This window comes from Chroicocephalus ridibundus, unplaced genomic scaffold (genome assembly GCF_963924245.1).
Source record: "Chroicocephalus ridibundus unplaced genomic scaffold, bChrRid1.1 SCAFFOLD_672, whole genome shotgun sequence".
In the NCBI taxonomy this organism is placed as follows: Eukaryota; Metazoa; Chordata; class Aves; order Charadriiformes; family Laridae; genus Chroicocephalus; species Chroicocephalus ridibundus.
This window is the reverse complement of record NW_026961490.1, coordinates 1-26,326: the sequence shown is the minus strand read 5'-3', so window position 1 is coordinate 26,326 and position 26,326 is coordinate 1. Positions and strand designations below refer to the sequence as shown.

Genomic DNA, 26,326 nt, shown 5'->3' with positions numbered 1-26,326 from the left:
GGGTCCTGGGGAGGGTCCTATGGGGGGGCTATGGGGGCCTACGGATGCTGGGTCCCGGGGAGGGGTCCTATGGGGGGGCTATGGATGCTGGGGGTCCTGGGGGGGGTCCTATGGGGGGGCTATGGATGCTGGGACTCCCCCCCCACTCCAAATCTTGTGGACCCCCCCCCCCCCCGCATCCCTGGGTCCCCCCAGACCCCTGGGTGTCGTGTGCCTGCCCCCCCCCCCCCCCCCCAAGCTGCTGGGACCCCCCCAACTCCCCCCAGCTGACCCCCATCTCCCCTTCCCCCCCCCCCCGCAGCGGGCACCACCTACATCTTCGGCAAGGGGGGGGCCCTCATCACCTACACGTGGCCCCCCAACGACCGCCCCAGCACCCGCGCCGACCGCCTGGCCCTGGGCTTCAGCACCCACCAGCGCGACGCCGTCCTGCTGCGCGTGGAGAGCGCGGCCGGGCTCGGGGACTTCCTGCAGCTCCACATCGTAAGGGCCGGGGGGGGCCTATGGGCACTGGGGCGGGGGGCTAGGGGGTCCTATAGGGGGCTATGGGGCACTATGGGGGGCCTAAGGGGTCCTACGGGGCACTATGGGGGCGGCTATGGGGTCCTATGGGGCACTATGGGGGCTATGGGGTCCTATGGGGGGGCTAGGGGTCCTATGGGGGGGCTAGGGAGTCCTGGGGGGGGCTATGGGTCCTATAGGGGTTTATAGGGGTCCTATGGGGGGGCTATGGGGTCCTATGGGGGTTATAGGGGTCCTATGGGGGGGCTAGGGAGTCCTGGGGGGGGCTATGGGGTCCTATGGGGGGCCTAAGGGGTCCTACGGGGCACTATGGGGCGGCTATGGGGTCCTATGGGGCACTATGGGGGGCTATGGGGTCCTATGGGGGTTATAGGGGTCCTATGGGGGGGCTAGGGAGTCCTGGGGGGGGGCTATGCGGTCCTATAGGGGTTTATAGGGGTCCTATGGGGGGGCTATGGGGTCCTATGGGGGTTATAGGGGTCCTATGGGAGGGGCTAGGGAGTCCTGGGGGGGGCTATGGGGTCCTATAGGGGGTTATAGGGGTCCTATGGGGGGCTAGGGAGTCCTGGGGGGGGCTATGGGGTCCTATAGGGGGTTATAGGGGTCCTATGGGGGGCTAGGGGGTCCTGGAGGGGGGCTATGGGGTCCTATAGGGGGTTATAGGGGTCCTATGGGGGGCTAGGGAGTCCTGGAGGGGGCTATGGGGTCCTATAGGGGGTTATAGGGGTCCTATGGGGGGCTAGGGGGTCCTGGGGGGTCCTATGGGGCACTATGGGGGGGCTATGGGGTCCTATGGAGGGGCTATGGGGTCCTATAGGGGGTTATGGGGGTCCTATGGGGAGGCTAGGGGGTCCTAAGGGGCATTATGGGGGGGCTATGGGGTCCTATGGGGCACTATGGGGGGCTATGGGATCCTACGGGGAGGCTATGGGGTCCTGGGGGTGGCTATGGGGGGCTATGGGGTCCTATGGGGGGCCTAAGGGGTCCTATGGGGCACTATGGGGGGCTATGGGGTCCTATGGGGGGGCTATGGGGGTCCTGGTGGGTCCTATGGGGGACTATGGGGTCCTATAGGGGGTTATGGGGGTCCTATGGGGGGGCTATGGGGGCCTAAGGGGTCCTACAGGACACTATGGGGGGCTGTGGGGTCCTATGGGGCATTATGGGGGGCTATGGGGTCCTATAGGGCATTATGGGGGTCCTATGGGGGGGCTATGGGGGCCTAAGGGGTCCTACGGGGCACTATGGGGGGCTATGGGGTCCTATGGGGGACTGTGGGGTCCTATAGGGGGTTATGGGGGTCCTATGGGGGGGCTATGGGGGCCTAAGGGGTCCTACAGGACACTATGGGGGGCTGTGGGGGTCCTATGGGGCACTATGGGGGGGGCTATGGGGTCCTATGCGGGGGCCTTAGGGGTCCTACGGGGCACTATGGGGGGCCTAAGGGGTCCTATGGGGGGCCTAAGGGGTCCTACGGGGCACTATGGGGGGGCTATGGGGTCCTATGGAGGGCGCTATGGGGGGGCTATGGGGTCCTATGGGGGGCACTATGGGGGGGCTATGGGGTCCTATGGGGGCGCTATGGGGGTGCTATGGGGCGCTATGGGGGGCCATCCTGCAGCTCCGCATGGTGGCGGGGGGGGGGGACACACTGAAGGCCATGGAGGGACCAGGCCCCCCCGAGGTAGGGGGGGGGGGCGGGGCAGAGGCGTGGGGCAGAGGAGGCGGGGGGTGGTGGTGGGGGTGCCGGTGGGGGGCTGTGACCCACGGGTGCCGTTCGGACCCCCCCCCCCCGGCAGGCGCAGGGGGCCGTGGGGGTGCTCTTCAACGTGGGGACGGAGGACATCGCCCTGGAGGAGCGGGGGGCGGCCGTCAGCGACGGGCGCTTCCACGTCGTCCGCTTCACCCGCAGCGGCGGCAACGCCACCCTCCAGGTGGACGGCGGCCCCTTGCACGAGCGCTACCCCCCAGGTAACACCCCCCCCCCTCACACGCGCACCCGCCCCACGGCGCCCTATAGCACCCCTAGAGTACGGCTAGAGCGACCTACGGCACCCCTCGAGCACCTATGGCACCCTATGGACAGCCCTAGAGCACCCCGTAGTAGCCCTAGAGCACCCATAGACAGCCCTAGAGCACCCTAGAGCACCCCATAGTACTCCTAGAGCACCCATAGACAGCCCTAGAGCACCCTATAGTACCCCTAGAGCACCCTAGAGCACCTATAGACAGCCCTAGAGCACCCTATAGTACCCCCATAGCACCCATAGACAGCCCTAGAGTACTCCTAGAGCGACCTACAGCACCCCTCGAGCACCTATGGCACCCTAGAGCACCCCGTAGTAGCCCTAGAGCACCCTATAGTACCCCTAGAGCACCCTAGAGCACCTATAGACAGCCCCAGAGCACCCCATAGTAGCCCTACAGCACCCTATAGTACCCCTAGAGCACCCCATAGTACCCCTATAGCACCCATAGACAGCCCTAGAGCAACCTACAGCACCCCTCGAGCACCTATGGCACCCTATAGACAGCCCTAGAGCACCCCATAGTAGCCCTAGAGCACCCTATAGTACCCCTAGAGCACCCTAGAGCACCTATAGACAGCCCTAGAGCACCCCGTAGTAGCCCTACAGCACCCTATAGTACCCCATAGCACCCCATAGTACCCCTATAGCACCCATAGACAGCCCTAGAGCAACCTACAGCACCCCTATAGCACCCCATAGTACCCCTATAGCACCCATAGACAGCCCTAGAGCACCCTAGAGTACTCCTAGAGCGACCTACAGCACCCCTCGAGCACCTATGGCACCCTATAGACAGCCCTAGAGCACCCCATAGTAGCCCTAGAGCACCCTATAGTACCCCTAGAGCACCCCATAGTACCCCTATAGCACCCATAGACAGCCCTAGAACAACCTACAGCACCCCTCGAGCACCTATGGCACCCTATAGACAGCCCTAGAGCACCCCATAGTACCCCTAGAGCACACTGTAGTACCCCTAGAGCACCCTATAGGCACCCCTAGAGCACCCTATAGTACCCTTAGAGCACCCTAGAGCACCTATAGACAGCCCTAGAGCACCCCATAGTAGCCCTAGAGCACCCCATAGTACTCCTAGAGCACCCATACACAGCCCTAGAGCAACCTACAGCACCCCTCGAGAACCTATGGCACCCTACAGACAGCCCTAGAGCACCCCATAGCAGCCCTAGAGCACCCTATAGTACCCCTAGAGCACCCATAGACAGCCCTAGAGCACCCCATAGGACTCGTAGAGCACCCTATAGGCACCCCTAGAGCACCCTATAGTACCCTTAGAGCACCCTAGAGCACCTATAGACAGCCCTAGAGCACCCCATAGTAGCCCTAGAGCACCCATAGACAGCCCTAGAGGACCCTATAGTACCCCTAGAGCACTCATAGACAGCCCTAGAGCAACCTACAGCACCCCTCGAGCACCTATGGCACCCTATAGACAGCCCTAGAGCACCCCGTAGTACCCCTAGAGCACCCTATAGTAGCCCTAGAGCACCCATAGACAGCCCTAGAGCACCCTATAGTACCCCTAGAGCACCCTAGAGCACCTATAGACAGCCCTAGAGCACCCCATAGTAGCCCTATAGCACCCTATAGTACCCCTATAGCACCCATAGACAGCCCTAGAGCAACCTACAGCACCCCTCGAGCACCTATGGCACCCTATAGACAGCCCTAGAGCACCCCGTAGTACCCCTAGAGCACCCTATAGTAGCCCTAGAGCACCCACAGACAGCCCTAGAGCACCCTATAGTACCCCTAGAGCACCCTAGAGCACCTATAGACAGCCCTAGAGCACCCCATAGTAGCCCTATAGCACCCTATAGTACCCCTATAGCACCCTATAGTACCCCTAGAGCACTCCATAGTACCCCTATAGCACCCATAGACAGCCCTAGAGCACCCTAGAGTACTCCTAGAGCGACCTACAGCACCCCTCGAGCACCTATGGCACCCTATAGACAGCCCTAGAGCACCCCATAGTAGCCCTAGAGCACCCTATAGTACCCCTAGAGCACCTATAGACAGCCCTAGAGCACCCCATAGTAGCCCTACAGCACCCTATAGTACCCCTAGAGCACCCATAGACAGCCCTAGAGCACCCTATAGTACCCCTACAGCACCCCATAGTACCCCTATAGCACCCATAGACAGCCCTAGAGCACCCTAGAGTACTCCTAGAGCGACCTACAGCACCCCTCGAGCACCTATGGCACCCTATAGACAGCCCTAGAGCACCCTATAGGCACCCCTAGAGCACCCTAGAGTACCCCTCTGGCACCCTACAGCATCTATAGACAGCCCTAGAGCACCCTATAGTACCGACAGACACCCCTATAACACCTATAGACAACCCTAGAGCACCCTATAGTACCCCTATAGCACCCTATAATACCGACAGACATCCCTATAGCACCTATAGACAGCCCTAGAGCACCCTATAGCACCCCTAGAGCACCTATGACACCCTATAGACAGCCAGCCCTAGAGCACCCTATAGTACCCCTATAGCACCCTAGAGCACCTATAGACAGCCCTAGAGCACCCTACAGCACCTATGGCACCCTATAGACAGCCTTAGAGCACCTATAGCGGCCCCTTGCACGAGCTCTACCTCTCAGGTACCCCCTAGAGCTCCCTATAGCACCCTATAGACAGCCCTATAGCACTCTAGCTCCCTAGAGCACCCTATATCACCCTAGAGCACCCCTAGAGCACCCTCCAGTACCGACAGACACCCCTAGAGCACCCTATAGCACCTATAGACAGCTAGAGCACCCCATAGCACCCCATAGCACCCTACAGACAGCCCTAGAGCACCCTAGAGCTCCCCTACAGCACCCTATAGTACCGACAGACACCCCTATAGCACCCTGTAGCACCATATAGACACCCCTATAGCACCCTATAGTAATGCCAGACACCTCTATAGCACCCTATAGCACCCCTATAGCACCCTATAGACATCCCTATAGCACCTATAGACAGCTCTAGTGCACCCTATAGACACCCCTGTAGCACCTACAGCACCCTATAGACACCCCCATAGCACCTATAGCACCCCTAGAGCACCTATGGCACCCTATAGACAGTCCTAGAGCACCCTACAGCACCCCTATAGCACCTATAGCACCCTATAGATACCCTTGTAGCACCTATAGACACCCCTGTAGCACCTATAGACAGCCCTAGAGCACCCTACAGTGCCCCTGTAGCACCTATGGCACCCTATAGACACCCTTATACCACCCCTATAGCACCCTATAGACACCCCTCTAGCACCTATAGCACCCATAGACAGCCCTAGAGCACCCTAGAGCACCTATAGCACCCACAGACAGTCCTATAGCACCCTATAGACACCCCTATAGCACCCATAGCACCCACAGACAGCCCTAGAGCACCCTATAGACACCCCTCTAGCACCCATAGCACCCATAGACAGCCCTAGAGCACCCTATAGACACCCCTAGAGCACCTATAGCACCCTATAGACACCCCTATAGCACCCTATAGACACCCCTATAGCACCTATAGCACCCATAGACAGCCCTAGAGCACCCTATAGACACCCCTCTAGCACCCATAGCACCCATGGACAGCCCTAGAGCACCCTATAGACACCCCTCTAGCACCCATAGCACCCATAGACAGCCCTAGAGCACCCTATAGACACCCCTATAGCACCTATAGCACCCATAGACAGCCCTAGAGCACCCTATAGACACCCCTCTAGCACCCATAGCACCCACAGACAGCCCTACAGCACCCTATAGACACCCCTCTAGCACCCATAGCACCCATAGACAGCCCTAGAGCACCCTATAGACAGCCCTCTAGCACCTATAGCACCCATAGACAGCCCTAGAGCACCCTATAGACACCTCTATAGCACCTATAGCACCCAGAGACAGCCCTAGAGCACCCTATAGACACCCCTCTAGCACCTATAGCACCCATAGACAGCCCTAGAGCACCCTATAGACACCCCTCTAGCACCCATAGCACCCATAGACAGCCGTAGAGCACCCTATAGACAGCCCTCTAGCACCTATAGCACCCTATAGACAGCCCTAGAGCACCCTATAGACACCCCTATAGCACCCATAGCACCCATAGACAGCCCTAGAGCACCCTATAGACACCCCTCTAGCACCTATAGCACCCATAGACAGCCCTAGAGCACCCTATAGACAGCCCTCTAGCACCCATAGCACCCATAGACAGCCCTAGAGCACCCTATAGACACCCCTCTAGCACCTATAGCACCCATAGACAGCCCTAGAGCACCCTATAGACAGCCCTCTAGCACCCATAGCACCCTATAGTACCCCTAGAGCACCCTAGAGCACCTATAGACAGCCCTATAGCACCCATAGCACCCTATAGACAGCCCTATAGCACCTATAGCACCCTATAGGGCCCCATGTACCCCCTGTAGCACCTATAGGGACCCAGAGACACCCCAGAGCCCCCCCCTCCCCCGCGCTAACGACCCCCCCCCTAATTAAGGACCCGACTAACGAGGGCACTAACGAAGGGCAGCGACGGGCCCCTCCCCCCCCCTCTAACGCCCCCTAAAATCCACATAAACCCCCCCAAAACCGGCCCCGACGCCGCGGGGGCCACCGCGGGCAGGGCCTGGGGACGGCAGCCGAGACCCCCTGGGCGCGGCGCGGTGACGTCAGCGGTGACATCGTGGTCACGGCGCGGTGACGTCAGCGGTGACACCGCGGTCCCATCGCGGTGACATCAGCAGTGACATCGTGGTCATGGCGCGGTGACGTCAGCGGTGACATCGTGGTCACGGCGTGGTGACGTCAGCGGTGACATCATGGTCACGTCGCGGTGACATCAGCGGTGACATCGTGGTCATGGCGCGGTGACGTCAGCGGTGACACCGCAGTCCCATCGCGGTGACATCAGCAGTGACATCGTGGTCACGGCGCGGTGACGTCAGCGGTGACATCATGGTCACGTCGCGGTGACGTCAGCAGTGACATCGTGGTCACGGCGCGGTGGCCTCGGCGGTGACACTGTGGTCACGTCGCGGTGACGTCAGCAGTGACACCATGGTGCCATTGTGGTGACATCAGCGGTGACATCATGGTCATGTCACGGTCACATCAGCAGTGACACCATGGTCCCATTGCGGTGACATCAGCAGTGACATCGTGGTCATGTCGCGGTGACATCAGCGGTGACATCATGGTCCCATCGCGGTGACATCAGCAGTGACATCATGGTCCCATTGTGGTGATATCAGCGGTGACATCATGGTCACGTCGCGGTGGCCTCAGCGGTGACACTGTGGCCATGTCGCGGTGACATCAGCGGGGACACCATGGTCCCATTGTGGTGACATCAGCAGTGACATCATGGTCACGTCGTGGTGACATCAGCGGTGACATCATGGTCGTTTTTTGGTGACGCCATGGTCCCATCGCGGTGATGTCAGCAATGACACGGCAGTGGTGCCATGGTGACCTCAGCGGTGACATCATGGTCACATCATGGTGACATCAGTAGTGACACCATGGTCATGTTGCGGTGACACCATGGGCCCACTGCGGTGACATCAGCAGTGACATCATGGACATGTCGCAGTGACATCAGCAGTGACATCATGGTCACGTCCTGGTGACCTCAGTGGTGACATCATGGTCACATCATGGTGACATCAGCAGTGACATCATGGTTCCATCGCGGTGACATCAGTAGTGACATCATGGTCACGTCACGGTGACATCATGGTCCCGTCGCGGTGACATCAGCGGTGACATCATGGTCACGTCACAGTGACATGAGCAGTGACACCGCGGTGGTGCCATGGTGACCTCAGCAGTGACATCGTGGTCACATCATGGTGACATCAGCGGTGACATCACGGTCCCGTTGCGGTGACGTCAGCGGTGACACCATGGTCACGTCCTGGTGACATCAGCAGTGACACCGTGGTCACGTCGCGGTGACATCAGCGGTGACGTCACGGTGGCCACACCGCGGTGGACGCCAGTGGTGCCACCATCGTCCCGCCACGGTGACACCAGCGGTGACACCGCGGCCACACCACGGTGGCCGTGCCGGTGGTGACAGTGGCGCTGATGGTGGCCGCAGTGGCCATGGTGGCCCCGGTGGCGGTGTCAACGGTGGCCGTGGTGGCCCCGGTGGCCGTGGTGGCCCTGGTGGCGGTGTCAATGGTGGCCACGGTGGCCCCAGTGGCAGTGCCAGTGGTGGCCGTGGTGGTGCCGGTGGCAGTGGCAGTGGTGGCCGCGGTGGCCATGGTGGCCCCGGTGGTGGTGTCAACGGTGGCTGTGGTGGCCGTGCTGGCCCTGGTGACCATGGTGGTGCCGGTGGCAGTGGCAGTGGTGGCCATGGTGGCCCTGATGACCATGGTGGCCCCGGTGGCGGTGTCGCTGGTGGCCGTGATGGCCCTGGTGACCATGGTGGCCCTGGTGGCAGTGTTGCTGGTGGCCGCAGTGACCATGGTGGTGCCAGTGGCGGTGTCAGTGGTGGCCATGGTGGCCCTGGCGACTGTGGTGGCCCCGGTGGCGGTGTTGCTGGTGGCGGTGGTGGCCCTGGTGGCCCTGGTGGCCCCGGTGGCGGTGTTGCTGGTGGCCGCAGTGACCACGGTGGTGACAGTGGCAGTGTCAGTGGTGGCCATGGTGGCTGTGGTGGCCCTGGTGGCCCCGGTGGTGGTGTTGCTGGTGGCCGCAGTGACCACGGTCGTGCTGGTGTCAGTGTCAGTGGTAGCCATGGTGGCCCTGGTGGCCCTGGTGACCATGGTGGCCCCAGTGGCGGTGTCGCTGGTGGCCGCAGTGACCATGGTGGTGCCAGTGGTGGTGTCGCTGGTGGCCCTGGTGGCCGCAGTGACCACAGTGGCATTGTCGCTGGTGGCCGCAGTGATCCACAGTGGCAGTGTCGCTGGTGGCCGTGGGGGCCCTGGTGGCCCTGGTGGCAGTGTTGCTGGTGGCCACAGTGACCACGGTGGTGCTGGTGTCAGTGTCAGTGGTAGCCATGGTGGCCCTGGTGGCCCTGGTGACCACGGTGGCCCCAGTGGCGGTGTCACTGGTGGCCGCAGTGACCATGGTGACGGTTTTGCTGGTGTCGCTGGTGTCGGCGGTGGCCATGGTGGCCCTGGTGGCCCCAGTGGCCCCAGTGGCGGTGTCGCTGGTGGCCGCAGTGACCATGGTGGTGCCAGTGGTGGTGTCGCTGGTGGCCCTGGTGGCCGCAGTGACCACGGTGGCGTTGTCGCTTGTGGCCGCAGTGATCCACAGTGGCAGTGTCGCTGGTGGCCGTGGTGGCCCTGGTGGCCCTGGTGGCGGTGTCGCTGGTGGCCACAGTGACCACAGTGGTGCTGGTGTCAGTGTCAGTGGTGGCCCTGGTGGCCCCGGTGACTATGGTGGCCCCAGTGGCGGTGTCGCTGGTGGCCGCAGTGACCATGGTGACGGTTTTGCTGGTGTCGCTGGTGTCACTGGTGTCGCTGGTGTTGGCGTTGGCCGTGGTGGCCCTGGTGGCCCCAGTGGCCCCGGCGGCGGTGTCACTGGTGGCCGCAGTGACTATGGTGGTGCCAGTGGTGGTGTCGCTGGTGGCCCTGGTGGCCGCAGTGACCACGGTGGCGTTGTCACTGGTGGCCGCAGTGATCCACAGTGGTGCTGGTGTCAGTGTCAGTGGTGGCCCTGGTGGCCCTGGTGACTATGGTGGCCCCGGTGGCGGTGTTGCTGGTGGCCGCAGTGACCATGGTGATGGTGTCGCTGGTGTCGGCGGTGGCCGTGGTGGCCCTGGTGGCCCCAGTGGCCCCGGCGGCGGTGTCGCTGGTGGCCTCAGTGACCATGGTGGTGCCAGTGGTGGTGTCGCTGGTGGCCCTGGTGGCCGCAGTGACCACGGTGGCGTTGTCGCCGGTGGCCGCAGTGATCCACGGCGACGCTGTCGCTGCTGTCGCTGCTGGCGGCGGCGGCCGCGGTGGCCCCGGTGGCGGCGTGGCTGGCGGCCGCGGTGGCTGCGGTGGCCGTGGGGGTGGCGTGGCTGGTGGCCGCGGTGGCCGCGGTGGCCGCGGGGGGGTAACGCTCTTCTCCTCCCTCCCAAGGCAGCGGGGACAGCGAGCGGCTGGCGCTGGCGCGGCAGCGCATCCCCTATCGCCTGGGGCGGGTGGTCGATGAGTGGCTGCTCGACAAAGGTAACTCGCCCCACAACCAGCGCCCGCCGCCCGCCCCACACACCCCCCCCGGCCCCCGCCCCCGCCCCCCCGGGCCCCCCCGGATCTGGGGCACCCCCGCCTTTGGCGACCCCGGTGCCCGGGACCCACATGTTTGGGGACCCACAGATCCAGGGACCCAGGAGTCCGGGACCCACATGTTTGGGGTCCCAGATGTTTGGGGACCCACAGATCTGGGGACCCCGGTGCCCGGGACCCACATGTTTGGGGACCTAGGAGTCCGGGACCCACAGATCTGGGGACCCCGGCGTCCGGGACCCACATGTTTGGGGACCCAGGAGTCCAGGACCCACAGATCTGGGGACCCCGGCGTCCGGGACCCACATGTTTGGGGTTCCAGATGTTTGGGGACCCACACATTTGGGGACCCGCATGTTTGGGGACCCACAGATCTGGGGACCCCGGTGCCTGGGACCCACATGTTTGGGGACCCCCATGTTTGGGGACCCAGATGTTTGGGGACCCAGGAGTCCGGGACCCACAGATCTGGGGACCCCGGCGTCCGGGACCCACATGTTTGGGGTCCCAGATGTTTGGGGACCCACAGATCTGGGGACCCCGGTGCCCGGGACCCACATGTTTGGGGACCCAGATGTTTGGGGACCCAGGAGTCCGGGACCTACATGTTTGGGGACCCACAGATCTGGGGACCCCGGCATCCGGGACCCACATGTTTGGGGTCCCAGATGTTTGGGGTCCCAGGCATACGGGACCCACATGTTTGGGGACCCAGGAGTCCGGGACCCACACATTTGGGGACCCACATGTTTGGGGACCCACAGATCTGGGGACCCCGGTGCCCGGGACCCACGTGTTTGGAGACCCCGGCGTCCGAGCCCCACATGTTTGGGGCCCCCGGCATCCTGGACCCACAGATCTGAGGACCCCGGCATCTGGGACCCACACGTTTGGGGACCCACGTGTTTGGGGGACCCACAGATCTGGGGACCCCGGCGTCCGGGCCCCATATATCTGGGGGCCCAGACACCTGAGCCCCACGGATCAGAGGACCCCGGCGTCTGGGACCCACATATATGGGGACCCCGGTGTCCAGGCCCCATATATGTGGGGACCGCAGCATCTGGGACCCACATGTTTGGTGACCCCGGCGTCTGGGCCCCACAGATCTGGGGACCCCGGCGTCCGTGCCCCACATGTTTGGCGACCCCGACGCCCGGGACCCACATATTTGGGGACCCAGCCACTTGAACCCCCACGGATTTGGGGAGCCGGACGTCCGGGACCCACATATTTGGGGCCGGGGGGGTGTGTGGTGTGTGTGGGGCCCCCCCCCCCATTAACGCTCATTAACGCTCATTAACCGCCCGGTTAAAGGGACACTAACGAACTTAACGGCCCCCCTAAACCGCGCTTTAACCCTGTGAGTGCTGCCGCCCCCTAAACCCCCCCCTAAAACCCGCTAAAGCCCCCTAACGCCCGCGCTAACGACCCCCCGCTAATTAGTGACGCGCGCTAATGACCCCCCCCCCCCCCCCCCGCTAATGACACCCCCCCTCCCCCAACTAATGAGCCGCGGACTAACGAGCCACCCGCAGCCTCGCGTCCCGTGTCCGTCCCGTCCCCCCCCACGGGCGGCAGGGCCGGGGCACGCGCCAGGGAGGCGTGGGGCACGCGTGGGGGGCGACACGTGTGGGGTGAGACACGTGTGTGTCATGTGTGGGGTGAGACATGTGTGTGTCACGTGTGGGGTGCGTCATGTGTGGGGTGAGACACGTGGGGTGAGACACATGTGGGGTGTGACACGTGTGTGTCACGTGTGGGGTGTGTCACGTGTGGGGTGAGACAAGTGTGCGTCATGTGTGGGGTGCGTCATGTGTGGGGTGCGTCATGTGTGGGGTGTGTTACGTGTGGGGTGAGACACGTGTGTGTCACATGTGGGGTGCATCATGTGTGGGGTGAGACACATGTGGGGTGAGACACATGTGGGGTGAGACACGTGGGGTGTGACACGTGTGTGTCACGTGTGGGGTGCGTTACGTGTGGGGTGCGTTACCTGTGGGGTGCGTTACCTGTGGGGTGTGTTACGTGTGGGGTGAGACACGTGTGGGGTGAGACACGTGTGTGTCATGTGTGGGGTGCATCATGTGTGGGGTGCAACACGTGTGGGGTGAGACACGTGTGGGGTGTGTCATGTGGGGGGTGACACATGTGTCGTGTGGGGTGTGTTATGTGTGGGGTGTGACGCGTGTTGGGTCTGTCATGTGTGGGGTGTGTCGTGTGGGGTGTGACACGTGTGTGTCACGTGTGGGGTGTGACAAATGTGGGGTGTGTCACGTGTGGGGTGTGACACGTGTGTGTCATGTGGGGGGTGTGTTACGTGTGGGGTGTGACACATGTGTCATGTGTGGGGTGTGACACGTGTGTGTCGTGGGGGTGTGACACGTGTGGGGTGTGTCACGTGTGTTGGGTGAGTCATGTGTGGGGTGTCACATCTGGGGTGTGACATGTGTGTGTCGTGTGGGGTGTGTCACGTGTGTGTCATGTGGGGTGTGTCACGTGTGGGGTGTTACACATGTGTGTCATGTGGGGTGTGACACGTGTGTGTCATGTGTGGGGTGTGACACGAGTGTGCTGTGTGTGGTGTGTCACATGTGTGCGGTGACACGCGTGTGGGGTGTCACGTGTGGGGTGTGTCACACGTGTGCTGTGTCACACGTGGTGTCGTGCATGTGCTGTGTCACGTGTTGTGTGACACGTGTGGGGTGTGACACGTGGTGTCATGTGTGTGGTGTGACACGTGTCACGCGTCTGCGGTGACACGCGTGTGGTGCGTCACACGTGTGTGCACAAGGGCCGACGCGTGTCACGCGTGTTGTGTCACGCATGTGCTGTGTCACGCGTGTGCGTACGTCCCGCCTGTGCCGCGTCACACGCCTGTCGTGCGCTCACGAGGCCCGTGCCCCCCCCTCCCCCCCCCCCGGCCCCGCTCAGGCAGGACCCTCCCCCCTCCCCCCCCCCTCCCCCCCCTTGCCCCAAATGAACCAAAAGTGGCCGATTTGGGCCCAAACTGAGCCCCCCCCACCCCCCCCCGGCGCAGCTCAGAGGGTTAAAGGGGCCGGGGGGGGGCGTTGGGGTCCCTTTAACCGCCGCCGCCCGGGGTGGGGGAGGGGGGGGGCGATTTTGGGGGGGGGGTGGGAGGTTTTGGGGATTTTTGGGGGGTTTTGGGAGGTTTTGGGGATTTTTGGGGGGTTTGGGGGGGGTTTGGGGGATTTTTGGGGGGTTTTCGGGGGGTTTTGGGGAGGGGGATGGGGGGGGATGGGGGGTTTCGGGCGGGGGTGGGGATGGGGGGGGGGCTGGGGGGGGTGGGGCTGGTCCTGGTGCGAGGCCCCGGGGGGGGCCCCTCGTGCAAGGGAGGGACGTGCGACACACACACACACGGGGCCCCCGTGCGACACGGCCCGGCGCAAGGCACGCAAGGCAGGCCGCGGCTCTCGTGCGACGCGCACACGGCCCTCGTGCAAGTGCAGCCTGGTGCCTCGCACGCACCTCGGCCCCGGTGTGTCGCACGTCGTGGCCCCGGGGCCATCGCACGTCGTGGCCCTGGTGCCATCGCACGTTGTGGGCCCTGAGGCCTTCACACCCCCCTCGGCCATATTGTGTCACACGCCACGGCCCCGGTGCCATCGCACGTCGTGGCCCTGAGGCCTTCACGCCCCCCTCAGCCATGTTGTGTCGCACGTCGCAGGCCCCGGTGCCATTGCACGTTGTGGGCCCTGGTGTGTCGCACATCATGGCCCTGGCACTGTCACGTGTCATGGCCCTGGTGCCATCGCACGTCGCAGGCCCTGAGGCCTTCACGCCCCCCTCGGCCATGTTGTGTCGCACGTCGTGGCCCTGGTGTGTCGCATGTCATGGCCCCAGCGCCATCGCACGTCATGGCCCTGGTGTGTCACATGTTGTGGCCCTGGTGCCATCGCACGTTGTGGCCCTGGTGCCATCACATGTTGTGGCCCTGGTGCCATCGCACGTTGCGGGCCCTGAGGCCTTCACACCCCCCTCAGCCATATTGTGTCACACGCCACGGCCCCGGTGCCATCACACGTTGCGGGCCCTGGTGTGTCGCACATCATGGCCCTGGTGCCATCGCACGTTGCGGGCCCCGAGGCCTTCACGCCCCCCTCGGCCATGTTGTGTCGCACGTCACGGCCCCGGTGCCATCGCACGTTGTGGGCCCCGAGGCCTTCACGCCCCCCTCGGCCATGTTGTGTCGCACGTCACGGCCCCGGTGCCATCGCACGTTGTGGGCCCCGAGGCCTTCACGCCCCCCTCGGCCATGTTGTGTCGCACGTCACGGCCCCGGTGCCATCGCACGTTGCGGGCCCTGGTGTGTCGCACGTCATGGCCCTGGCACTGTCACACGTCGTGGCCCTGGTGCGTTGCACGTTGCGGGCCCCGAGGCCTTCACGCCCCCCTCGGCCATGTTGTGTCGCACGTCACGGCCCCGGTGCCATCGCACGTTGTGGGCCCCGAGGCCTTCACGCCCCCCTCGGCCACGTTGTGTCGCACGCCGCGGCCCCGACGCCATCACACGCCGCGGCCCCGACGCCATCGCACGTGGCGGCCCCGACGCCATCGCACGCCGCGGCCCCGGCGCCATCGCACGTGGCGGCCCCGGCGCCGTCGCACGCCGCGGGCGCTGGTGCGTGGCCCGCCCCCGTGCCACGTGTGTCTCCCGCAGGCCGGCAGCTCACCATCTTCAACAGCCAGGCCGCCGTGCGGGTGGGGGGCCGGGACCGCGGCCGCCCCTTCCAGGGCCAGCTCTCGGGGCTCTACTACAACGGGCTGAAGCTGCTGGCGCTGGCGGCCGAGGGGCACCCGCGGGTGCGGCTGGAGGGCGACCTGCGGCTGGTGGGGGAACCCCCCCCGCCCCCCGCCCCCCCCGGCGCCACCCCCGCCCCCCCCGACATGGCCACCACCATCATGGAGACCACCACCACCATGGCCACCACCACCACCCGCCGCGGGCGCTCGCCCACCCTCCGCGACACCGTCGCGCAGGTAACGGGGGGCTGGGGGGGGGGACGGAGGTGTGGGTCCACTTGGGGGGCACCCGGACGTCTGGGTGCCCCATAGCAATGGGGGTCCCAGACACCTGGGTCCACTTAGGGGTCCCCTGAGACTTGGGGGGCAAGGGGGGGGTCCCAGAGGTGTGGGTCTACTTGGGGGGCACCCGGACGTCTGGGTCCCCTGAGATCTGGGGGGTGACGGGGGGGTCCCAGAGCTGTGGGTCCACTTGGGGGGCACCTGGACGTCTGGGTGTCCCATAGCAATGGGGGTCCCGACACCTGGGTCCACTTAGGGGTCCCCTGAGACTTGGGGGGCAAGGGGGGGGTCCCAGAGGTGTGGGTCCACTTGGGGGGCACCCAGACGTCTGTGTCCCTCGTGGCCATGGGGGTCCCAGAGACCTGGGTCCACTTGGGGGGCACCCGGACGTCTGGGTGCCCCATAGCAATGGGGGTCCCAGACACCTGGGTCCACTTAGGGGTCCCCTGAGACTTGGGGGGGGGGAAGAGGCGGGGGGGTGTCCCAGAGGTGTGGGTCCACTTGGGGGGCACCCAGACGTCTGGGTCCCTCGTGGCCATGGGGGTCCTGGACACCTGGGTCTACTTGGGGGGCACCCAGACGTCTGGGTCCCCTGAGATTTGTGGGGTGAGGGGGGTCCTAGAGCTGTGGGTCCACTTGGGGGGCACCGGGACGCCTGGATCCGTCATGGCCATGGGGGTCCTGGAGACCTGGGTCCACTTAGGGGTCCCCTGAGATTTTGGGGGCAAGGGGGGTGTCCCAGAGGCCTGGGTCCACTTGGGGGGCACCTAGACACCTGGGCGCCCCATAGCAATGGGGGTCCCCGAGACCTGGGTCCACTTGGGGGGCACCCGGACGTCTGGGTCCCCTGAGATTTGGGGGGTGAGGGGGGTCCTAGAGCTGTGGGTCCACTTGGGGGGCACCCAGACGTCTGGGTGCCCCATAGCAATGGGGGTCCCGGACACAGGGTCCACTTATGGGTCCCCTGAGATTTGGGGGGCGAGGGGGGGGGGTCCCAGAGATGTGGGTCCACTTGGGGGGCACCGGACGTCTGGGTGCCCCATAGCAATGGGGGTCCTGGAGACCTGGGTCCACTTATGGGTCCCCTGAGACTTGGGGGGGGGGCAGAGGTGGGGGGGTGTCCCAGAGGTGTGGGTCCACTTGGGGGGCACCCAGACGTCTGGGTCCCCTGAGACTTGGGGGGCAAGGGGGGGGTCCCAGAGGTGTGGGTCCACTTGGGGGGCACCCAGACGTCTGTGTCCCTCGTGGCCATGGGGGTCCCAGAGACCTGGGTCCACTTGGGGGGCACCCGGACGTCTGGGTGCCCCATAGCAATGGGGGTCCTGGACACCTGGGTCCACTTAGGGGTCCCCTGAGATTTGGGGGGCGAGGGGGGGGTCCCAGAGGTCTGGGTCCCCTGTGGCCATGGGGGTCCCAGAGGTGTGGGTCCACTTGGGGGGCACCCAGACGTCTGGGTCCCTCGTGGCCATGGGGGTCCTGGACACCTGGGTCTACTTGGGGGGCACCCGGATGTCTGGGTCACCTGAGATTTGGGGGGTGACGGGGGGGTCCCAGAGCTGTGGGTCCACTTGGGGGGCACCCGGACATCTGGGTGCCCCATAGCAATGGGGGTCCCAGACACTGGGGTCCACTTAGGGGTCCCCTGAGACTTGGGGGGCAAGGGGGGGGGTCCCAGAGGTGTGGGTCCACTTGGGGGGCACCCGGACGTCTGGGTCCACTTAGGGGTCCCCTGAGACTTGGGGGCAAGGGGGGGGTCCCAGAGCTGTGGGTCCACTTGGGGGGCACCCAGACGTCTGTGTCCCTCGTGGCCATGGGGGTCCCAGAGCTGTGCGTCCACTTGGGGGGCACCCGGACGTCTGGGTGCCCCATAGCAATGGGGGTCCTGGAGACCTGGGTCCACTTAGGGGTCCCCTGAGACTTGGGGGGCAAGGGGGGGGTCCCAGAGCTGTGGGTCCACTTGGGGGGCACCCGGACGTCTGGGTCCCCTGAGATCTGGGGGGTGACGGGGGGGGGTCCCAGAGCTCTGGGTCCACTTGGGGGGCACCTGGACGTCTGGGTGCCCCATAGCAATGGGGGTCCTGGAGACCTGGGTCCACTTAGGGGTCCCCTGAGATTTGGGGGGTGACGGGGGGGTCCCAGAGCTGTGGGTCCACTTGGGGGGCACCCGGACGTCTGGGTCCACTTAGGGGTCCCCTGAGACTTGGGGGGCAAGGGGGGGGTCCCAGAGCTGTGGGTCCACTTGGGGGGCACCGGGACGCCTGGATCCCTCGTGGCCATGGCCGGGGGTGGGGGGGGGGGGTCCCAGACACCTGGGTCCACTTATGGGTCCCGCGTGTGCGTGTGTGTGTGTCCCGGGGTGCGGGGGGGTTGCGGGGGGGTCCCCGCCGTGGGGCTGACCCCCATGTGCGCGTGTGTCCCCCCCCCAGAACACGGACGACCTGCTGGTGGCCTCGGCCGAGTGCCCGAGCGACGACGAGGACCTGGAGGAGTGTGAGCCCGGCACAGGTGGGAGCCGCCTCCGCGGGGCCGCCCCGGGCACACGCGTGTGCGAAGGCTCTCGCACGCCCGCCCGGGGCAACCCCCTCCCCCCCAGCCCCCCCGACACACACCGCCTCCCCCCGGCCCCCCCCGACACACACGCACACGCGCACACGCACACACGCACACGGCCCCTCGCACACGCCGGGGGGGTGGAGGCGCACACGGGATCACACGCGTGCACGTGCGTGCACGAGGGCTGCTCACATGCGTACACGCATGTGCACGAGGGCTGCTCACACGCACACACACACGTGCACGAGAGCTGCTCACACGCAGGCACACGTGTGCCCGAGAGCTACTCACACGCACACACACGTGCACAAGGGCTGCTCACACGCACACACACGTGCACAAGGGCTGCTCACACACACACACACATGTGCACTCGTGCACAAGAGCTACTCACATGCACACACACGTGAACGAGAGCTGCTCACACGCAGGCACACGTGTGCCCGAGAGCTGCTCACACACACACACACGTGCACTCGTGCACAAGAGCTACTCACACACACACGTGAACGAGAGCTGCTCACACACGCACACGTGTGCAGAAGAGATGCTCACACACACACACGCGTGCACTCGTGCACGAGAGCTGCTCACACGCACAGACACGTGCACAAGAGCTACTCACACGCACACACATGTGCAGTCGTGCACGAGAGCTGCTCACACACCTGCACACACGCGTGCACAAGAGCTGCTCACACACACACACATGTGCACTCGTGCACAAGAGCTACTCACACGCACGCACACGTGAACGAGAGCTGCTCACACACACACATGTGCACGAGAGCTGCTCACACTCACACACGTGTGCACAAGAGCTGCTCACACGCACGCACACATGCACTCGTGCAGAAGAGCTACTCACATGCCTGGACACACGTGTGCACGAGAGCTGCTCTCACACACACACACATGTGCACTCATGCACAAGAGCTACTCACACGCACGCACACGTGAACGAGAGCTGCTCACACGCATGCACACGTGTGCCCGAGAGCTGCTGACACACACGCACGCAGACGTGTGCACGAGAGCTGCTCACACGCACACACACATGTGCACTCATGCACAAGAGCTACTCACACGCACGCACACATGAACGAGAGCTGCTCACACGCATGCAGACGTGTGCCCGAGAGCTGCTCACAAACACACACGCGTGCACTCGTGCACGAGAGCTGCTCACACACACAGACACGTGCACAAGAGCTACTCACACGCACACACATGTGCACTCGTGCACGAGAGCTGCTCACACGCACAGACACATGCACAAGAGCTAATCTCACACGCACACACGTGTGCACACTCATGCACGAGAGCTGCTCACACGCCTCCACACGCACACACGCTTGCACGAGAGCTGCTCACACACACGCACATGTGCACAAGAGCTGCTCACACGCACACACGTGCACACACATGTGCATGAGCGCTGCTCACACACACACATGCACACACGTGCACGAGAGCTGCTCACACGCACACACGTGTGCACAAGAGCTGCTCACACACACACACAAGTGCACATGTGTGCACAAGAGCCACTCACACGCACAAGGGCTGCTCACACGCACACACGAGTGCACACACATGCATGAGAGCCGCTCACACGCACAAGGGCTGCTCACACGCACACACGTGTGCACAGGGGCTGCTCACACGCACACACGTGTGCACAAGAGCTGCTCACACGCACACACAAGTGCACACGCGTGCACGAGAGCCGCTCACACGCACAAGGGCTGCTCACACGCACACACGAGTGCACAGGCGTGCACGAGAGCCGCTCACACGCACAAGGGCTGCTCACACGCACACACGCGTGTGCAAGAGCTGCTCACACGCACACACGCGTGCACAGGCGTGCACGAGAGCCGCTCACACGCACAAGGGCTGCTCACACGCACACACGCGTGCACAAGAGCTGCTCACATGCACACACAAGTGCACATGCATGCACGAGAGCCGCTCACACGCACCAGGGCTGCTCACACGCACACACGCGTGCACCAGGGCTGCTCACGCCCGTCCCCGCACACGCGTGTGCCCGGGGGGGCGGCCGAGGGGCCGCGGGGGCAGGCGGCTGCTCCCCCTCCCGTGCCCGCGCAGCCGCCCACGCGCCCCTCGCACGCCCCCACCGCCCCCCCCCCCAGCCCCGCGCACACGCGTGTGCCCCACCTCGCGCACACGCGTGTGCCCCGCGCGAGCCTCGGCCCCGCCCCGACGGACGGACGGACGGACGGACGGACGGACAGGGAGGGGACCCGGAGTCCGGGGGTCACCCCCACCCCCCAGCGTGCGAGGCCCTCGCACGCCCGCTGCCGCCGGGGTCCTCGTGCGAGGACCCTCCCCTCCCCCCCACCCTTCCCCTCGCCCGGGCGCCTGGGTGTGCGTGTCCCCCCCCCACCCCCCCGGCACCCATGGGTGTCCCCCCCCCCCCATCCCCCCCAGACCTGGGTCCCCCCCGGCACCCCCGGGTGTCCCCCAGCGCCCTGGGGAAGGGGGGGTTGGGGGGGGGTCGGGGGCGTCCCCCGGACGCCTGGGTCCCCCCGGGTCACAGGGGGGAGGGGCGGCAGCGGGGGGGGGGCAGGAGGGGGGGAGGAGGGGGGGACAGACGGACAGATGGACGGAGAGACGGACGGACGGACGGACGGACGGAGAGAGAGACGGAGGGGGGAAGGGGCCGGAGGATGGAGGGATGGACGGACGGACGGACGGACAGATGGACGGGTGGACGGATGGATGGTTGGAGGGAGGCAGGGATGGAGGGATGAACGGATGGATGGATGGACGGATGGAGGGATGGACAGAGGGATGGAGGGATGAACGGATGGACAGATGGATGGACGGACGGATGGATGGATGGACAGATGGACGGATGGACGGATGGATGGATGGAGGGATGGATGGATGGATGGAGGGATGGAGGGTTGGACAGATGGACGGATGGATGGATGGACAGACAGACGGACGGATGGATGGAGGGATGGAGAGATGAATGGAGGGATGGAGGGACGGATGGAGGGATGGATGGATGGACGGACGGGTGGATGGACGGACGGTTGGAGGGAGGCAGGGATGGATGGATGGATGGATGGACGGACGGACGGACGGATGGATGGATGGACGGACAGATGGACAGATGGATGGACAGATGGATGGATGGAGGGAGGGATGGATGGATGGATGGAGGGATGGAGGGAAGAATGGATGGACAGATGGATGGACGGATGGATGGATGGAGGGAGGGAGGAATGGACAGATGGAGGGATGGACGGATGGACAGACAGATGGACAGATGGATGGATGGATGGATGGAGGGATGGACAGATGGAGGGATGGACGGATGGACAGACAGATGGACGGATGGATGGATGGGTGGACGGATGGATGGACCGACGGATGGATGGATGGACAGACAGATGGACAGATGGACAGATGAGTGGATGGATGGATGGATGATGGATGGACGGATGGAGGGATGGATGGATGAACGGATGGACAGACAGATGGACAGATGGATGAATGGACAGACAGATGGATGGAGGGATGGATGGATGGACAGATGGACAGACGGACAGATGGACAGACAGATGGATGGATGGAGGAATGGATGGATGGAGGGATGGACAGGTGGAGGGATGGACGGACGGACAGAGGGATGGATGGATGGACAATGGAAGGAAGGATGGACGGAATATGGATTCATGGATGGACAGATGGATGAAGGACGATGGCTGGACAGAAGGATGGATGAGGGATGGATGATGGATTCATGGATGGACAGATGATGGATGGAAGGACAGATGGACACTGGATCCACGGATGGATGATGGATGGCAAAGGTGGACGGACACAGGGATGGACAGAGTTGGATCCAAGGGGGGATGGACACAGGGATGGACAGATGGACAGTTGGATCCAAGCGGGGATGGACACAGGGACGGACAGAGTTGGATCCAAGGGGGATGGACACAGGGATGGACAGAGTTGGATCCAAGGGGGATGGACACAGGGACGGACAGATGGACAGTTGGATCCAAGGGGGGATGGACACAGGGACGGACGGATGGACAGTTGGATCCAAGGGGGGATGGACACAGGGATGGACAGAGTTGGATCCAAGGGGGATGGACACAGGGATGGGCCGCAGTCGGATGCAGGGCTGGCCGGAAGGACAGATGGACGCTGGCTGGTCACAGGGAGGGACGCGGGGATGGATGGAGTCAAGGTTGGATGGAGCCAAGGTTGGACGGACACATGGACGGATGGAGAGATTCAAGGACGGACGGACGCAGTCCAGGGCAGATGGATGGATTTGAGGATGGATTTAGGGATGGATGGATGGACTCCAGGATGGATGGACTCCAGGACGGATGGACAGATGGACGGAGGGATGGACAGAGGGATGGAGGGATGGATGGATGGATGGATGGATGGATGGATGGATGGAGGGAGGGATGGAGAGATGGATGATGGATGGATGGACAGATGGATGGATGGATGGATGGATGGACGGATGGATGGATGGATGGATGGATGTACGGATGGACAGACGGATGGATGGATGGATGGGTGGATGGATGGATGGATGGATGGACGGATGGATGGATGGATGATGGACGGATGGATGGACGGATGGACGGACGGATGGACGGATGGATGGAGGGATGGATGGACGGATGGACGGATGGCTGGACGGATGGACGGACGGACAGACGGATGGATGGATGGATGGGTGGATGGATGGATGGATGGATGGACGGATGGATGGATGGATGATGGACGGATGGATGGACGGATGGACGGACGGATGGACGGATGGATGGAGGGATGGATGGACGGATGGACGGATGGCTGGACGGATGGACGGACGGACAGACGGATGGATGGGTGGACAGATGGATGGACAGACGGATGGATGGGTGGATGGATGGATGGACGGACGGATGGATGGATGGATGGATGGATGGATGGATGGATGGACAGACGGATGGACGGATGGATGGATGGACGGATGGATGAGGGACTCAGGGATGGATGGATGGATGGATGGACGGATGGATGAGGGACTCAGGGATGGATGGATGGATGGATGGACGGACGGACGGACGGACAGATGGACGGACGGATGAGGGACTCAGGGATGGATGGAGGGAGGGATGGATGGATGGACGAGGGACTCATGGATGGATGGACAGATGGATGGATGGATGGATGGATGAGGGACTCATGGATGGATGGACGGATGGATGGACGGATGGACGGATTGATGAAGGGAGGGATGGAGGGATGGACGGACGGACAGACGGACGGACAGATGGACGGACGGGCAGACAGACGGATGGATGAGGGACTCACGGCTGGCTGGAGGGATGGGTGGATGGATGGATGAGGGACTCATGGATGGATGGATGGACGGACGGATGGATGGATGAGGGACTCACGGCTGGCTGGAGGGATGGATGGATGGACGGATGGATGGAGGGACGGATGGACGGCTGGACGGATGAGGGACTCACGGCTGGACGGACGGACGGCTGGACGACGGCAGGCTGGGTGGCTGCTCCCCGGCCGCAGGCCGCAGGCGCCACAGGGGGTCGGCCGGCGGCACCTTCTCACCGAGTGTCTCTCTCTTCTTTTCTTTTTGTTCTTTTCTTCTCTTTCTTTTTTTGGTTTATTTTTTTTACTTTCTTTCTTCTCTTTTTTTTTTTCTTCTTTGGTTTTGGTTTTCTTTTTGTTTGGTTTTCGTTTGGTTTTTTTTTGTTGTTGTTGTTGTTGTTTTTTTGGGTTTGGTTTTTTGTTTTTTTTTTTGGTTTTTTGGTTTTTTTTGGTTTTTTTTGTGTGCTTTCCCTTCCTTCCTGCAATTTCTTTTTCCTCCACGCTAAAATCACCCGGCCCCATCCCGCGATGTAAGTTGACGGCAGCGCCGCGGTTTGCTCTTTTAAAAAAAAAAAAAAAAAAAAAAAAAAAAAAAGAAAAAAAAAAAAGAGAGAACAAAAAATTAGCTAAAAAAAAAAAAAACATTAATATTATTAATAATAATAATAATAATAATAATAGTAATAATAGTAATACTAAGAGTAAATGCTAATCGTGCCGGCGAGGAGCGGCGGCGGGGAGGGGGGGAATCGGGGGGCCAGGGGGGGCTGGCGGCGGGGTCTGACCCCCCTCCTCCTCCTCCGGTCCCCCCCCCGTCCCCGTCCCCGTCCCCCCCCGTCCCGTTTGTGTCTCCGCAGGCGGGGAGCTGGTGCTGCCGGCGTCCCCGGGGGGGGGAGTCGCGTCCTCCCCCCCGCCGCCCGCCCCCCGCGTCCCCCCCGGCTGCGGCCCCGACTGCGAGGAGCCTTCGGGCTTCGCTTCGGGCGAAGCCGCCGACCCCAACCTGCCGCCGGCCGACGACGAGGACTTCGCGGGGCAGGGCGGTGACATCACCGCTTCCCGCCGCAACGACGACGACGACGACGACGACGACGACGACGACAACCGGGGCCACCACGACGGCCACCACGAGGTCACGGCCAGCCAGGCCGAAGGGGCGGCCGAGGTCACCGTCCCCACCGTGGTGGCCGTCCCTTTGCCGGGGCTGGTGCCGGCGGGCGAGAGGCACCCGCGGGAGGGTTCGGCGGGACGGGGACGGGTGACGGCTCCCCCCGTGACCCCTCGTCCCCCCGCTGTCCCCACAGCAGCCGCCCCCGGAGCCGTGGAGGTGGTGCGGGAAGCGGGGGGGGACCACCGGCATGGTGGTGGGCATCGTGGCGGCCGCCGCCCTCTGCATCCTCATCCTCCTCTACGCCATGTACAAGTACCGCAACAGGGACGAAGGCTCCTACCAGGTGGACCAGAGCCGCCATTACATCGGGGCGGCGGCGGCGGCCCCCAACGCCCCCAACACCAACGGCGGCGCCGGGGGGGGGGTCCCTCACGCCGTGGGAGGAACCCCCTTGGCCGGGGGATCCCCAAAGAGAAAGCGGCCCCCGCCCCCCCCAAAGCGCCCGGCAAGGCCCGACGCAACAAGGACAAGGAATATTACGTCTGACGGGGCGGGGGGGGAAACCACGCACCGCCGCCCCCCTCCCCCCCCCCCAAAACACCCAACCCCCACCCCCCACCCCAAAAAAAAAAAAAAAAAAATAAACGGGCCCCCCCGTCCCGTCAAGATACAACCCCCCCCCCCCCCCACCCAGGGTGACACCGAGCACCGTCACCCTCCCCCCCCCAACGGGTGGCACCTCTGTGGTCCCGCGTGTCGTCGTTCCCCCCCCCCCAAAAAAAGGGAAGAGGGGGCGCGGGGAGGGGGGGGGTCCCCGCACGCCTCGAGGTGGGGGGGGGGGAAGGGGGGGGGGGAAGGCGCTCAGAGAGGGGTCTCGGAGAGTGTCGGGGGGGTTGGGGGGGGGGGGTGGTGGGGAAAAAACGTGGGACAACACCCCCCCCCCTCCGCTCCCCCCAACCCCCCACCCCCCGAACCGTTTTTTTTACCGCCCCCCCCCCGGGTCTTTCGTTGGGTTTTATTTTTTAATTTCGCAAAAAAAAAAACAAAAAAAAAAAACAAAAACCCTGTGGGGGTCGGGACACCCCCTCATCCCCCCCCTTCCCCCCTCCCTCCCCCCCCCCCAAAGAGGGGCCCCCCCCCACCTCAACCCCCTCCCCCCCCCCCCCCTTCCCCCGAGACCCCCGGCCCCCCCCCGCCGCGCACAGAGGAATACACGGTTCTATACTTCGTACAGCGCTCCGCCTCTTCCTGCGCCGCCCCCGGGACCCCCCCAAACCCCCCCTCCCCCATAAACCCCCCCGGGACCCCCCCAAACCCCCCAAACCCCTCCCCCCCATAAAGGGGTTCCGACCCCTCCGGGTCCTCCCCGCCGCCGGGGGCGCTGCCGCCGCCGCCGCCGCCTCCTCCTGGCCCCGCCCCTCCGGGAGAGGC

The 26,326-nt window shown here is 63.8% G+C and overlaps 1 protein-coding gene across 1 annotated transcript; it reads left to right on the top strand.

Moving 5' to 3' along the window:
• Positions 1-301: 301 nt before the first annotated feature.
• On the top strand, positions 302-25,590 carry LOC134509442 (neurexin-1-beta-like; the record flags this gene model as incomplete). Its single annotated transcript, XM_063321979.1, is given in 7 exon segments — positions 302-483; positions 2,322-2,493; positions 10,654-10,743; positions 15,482-15,801; positions 18,273-18,351; positions 24,645-25,126; positions 25,128-25,590. Coding segments are annotated over 7 exon segments (1,788 nt in total), but the record flags the coding sequence as incomplete, so codon positions are not given.
• Positions 25,591-26,326: the final 736 nt, after the last annotated feature.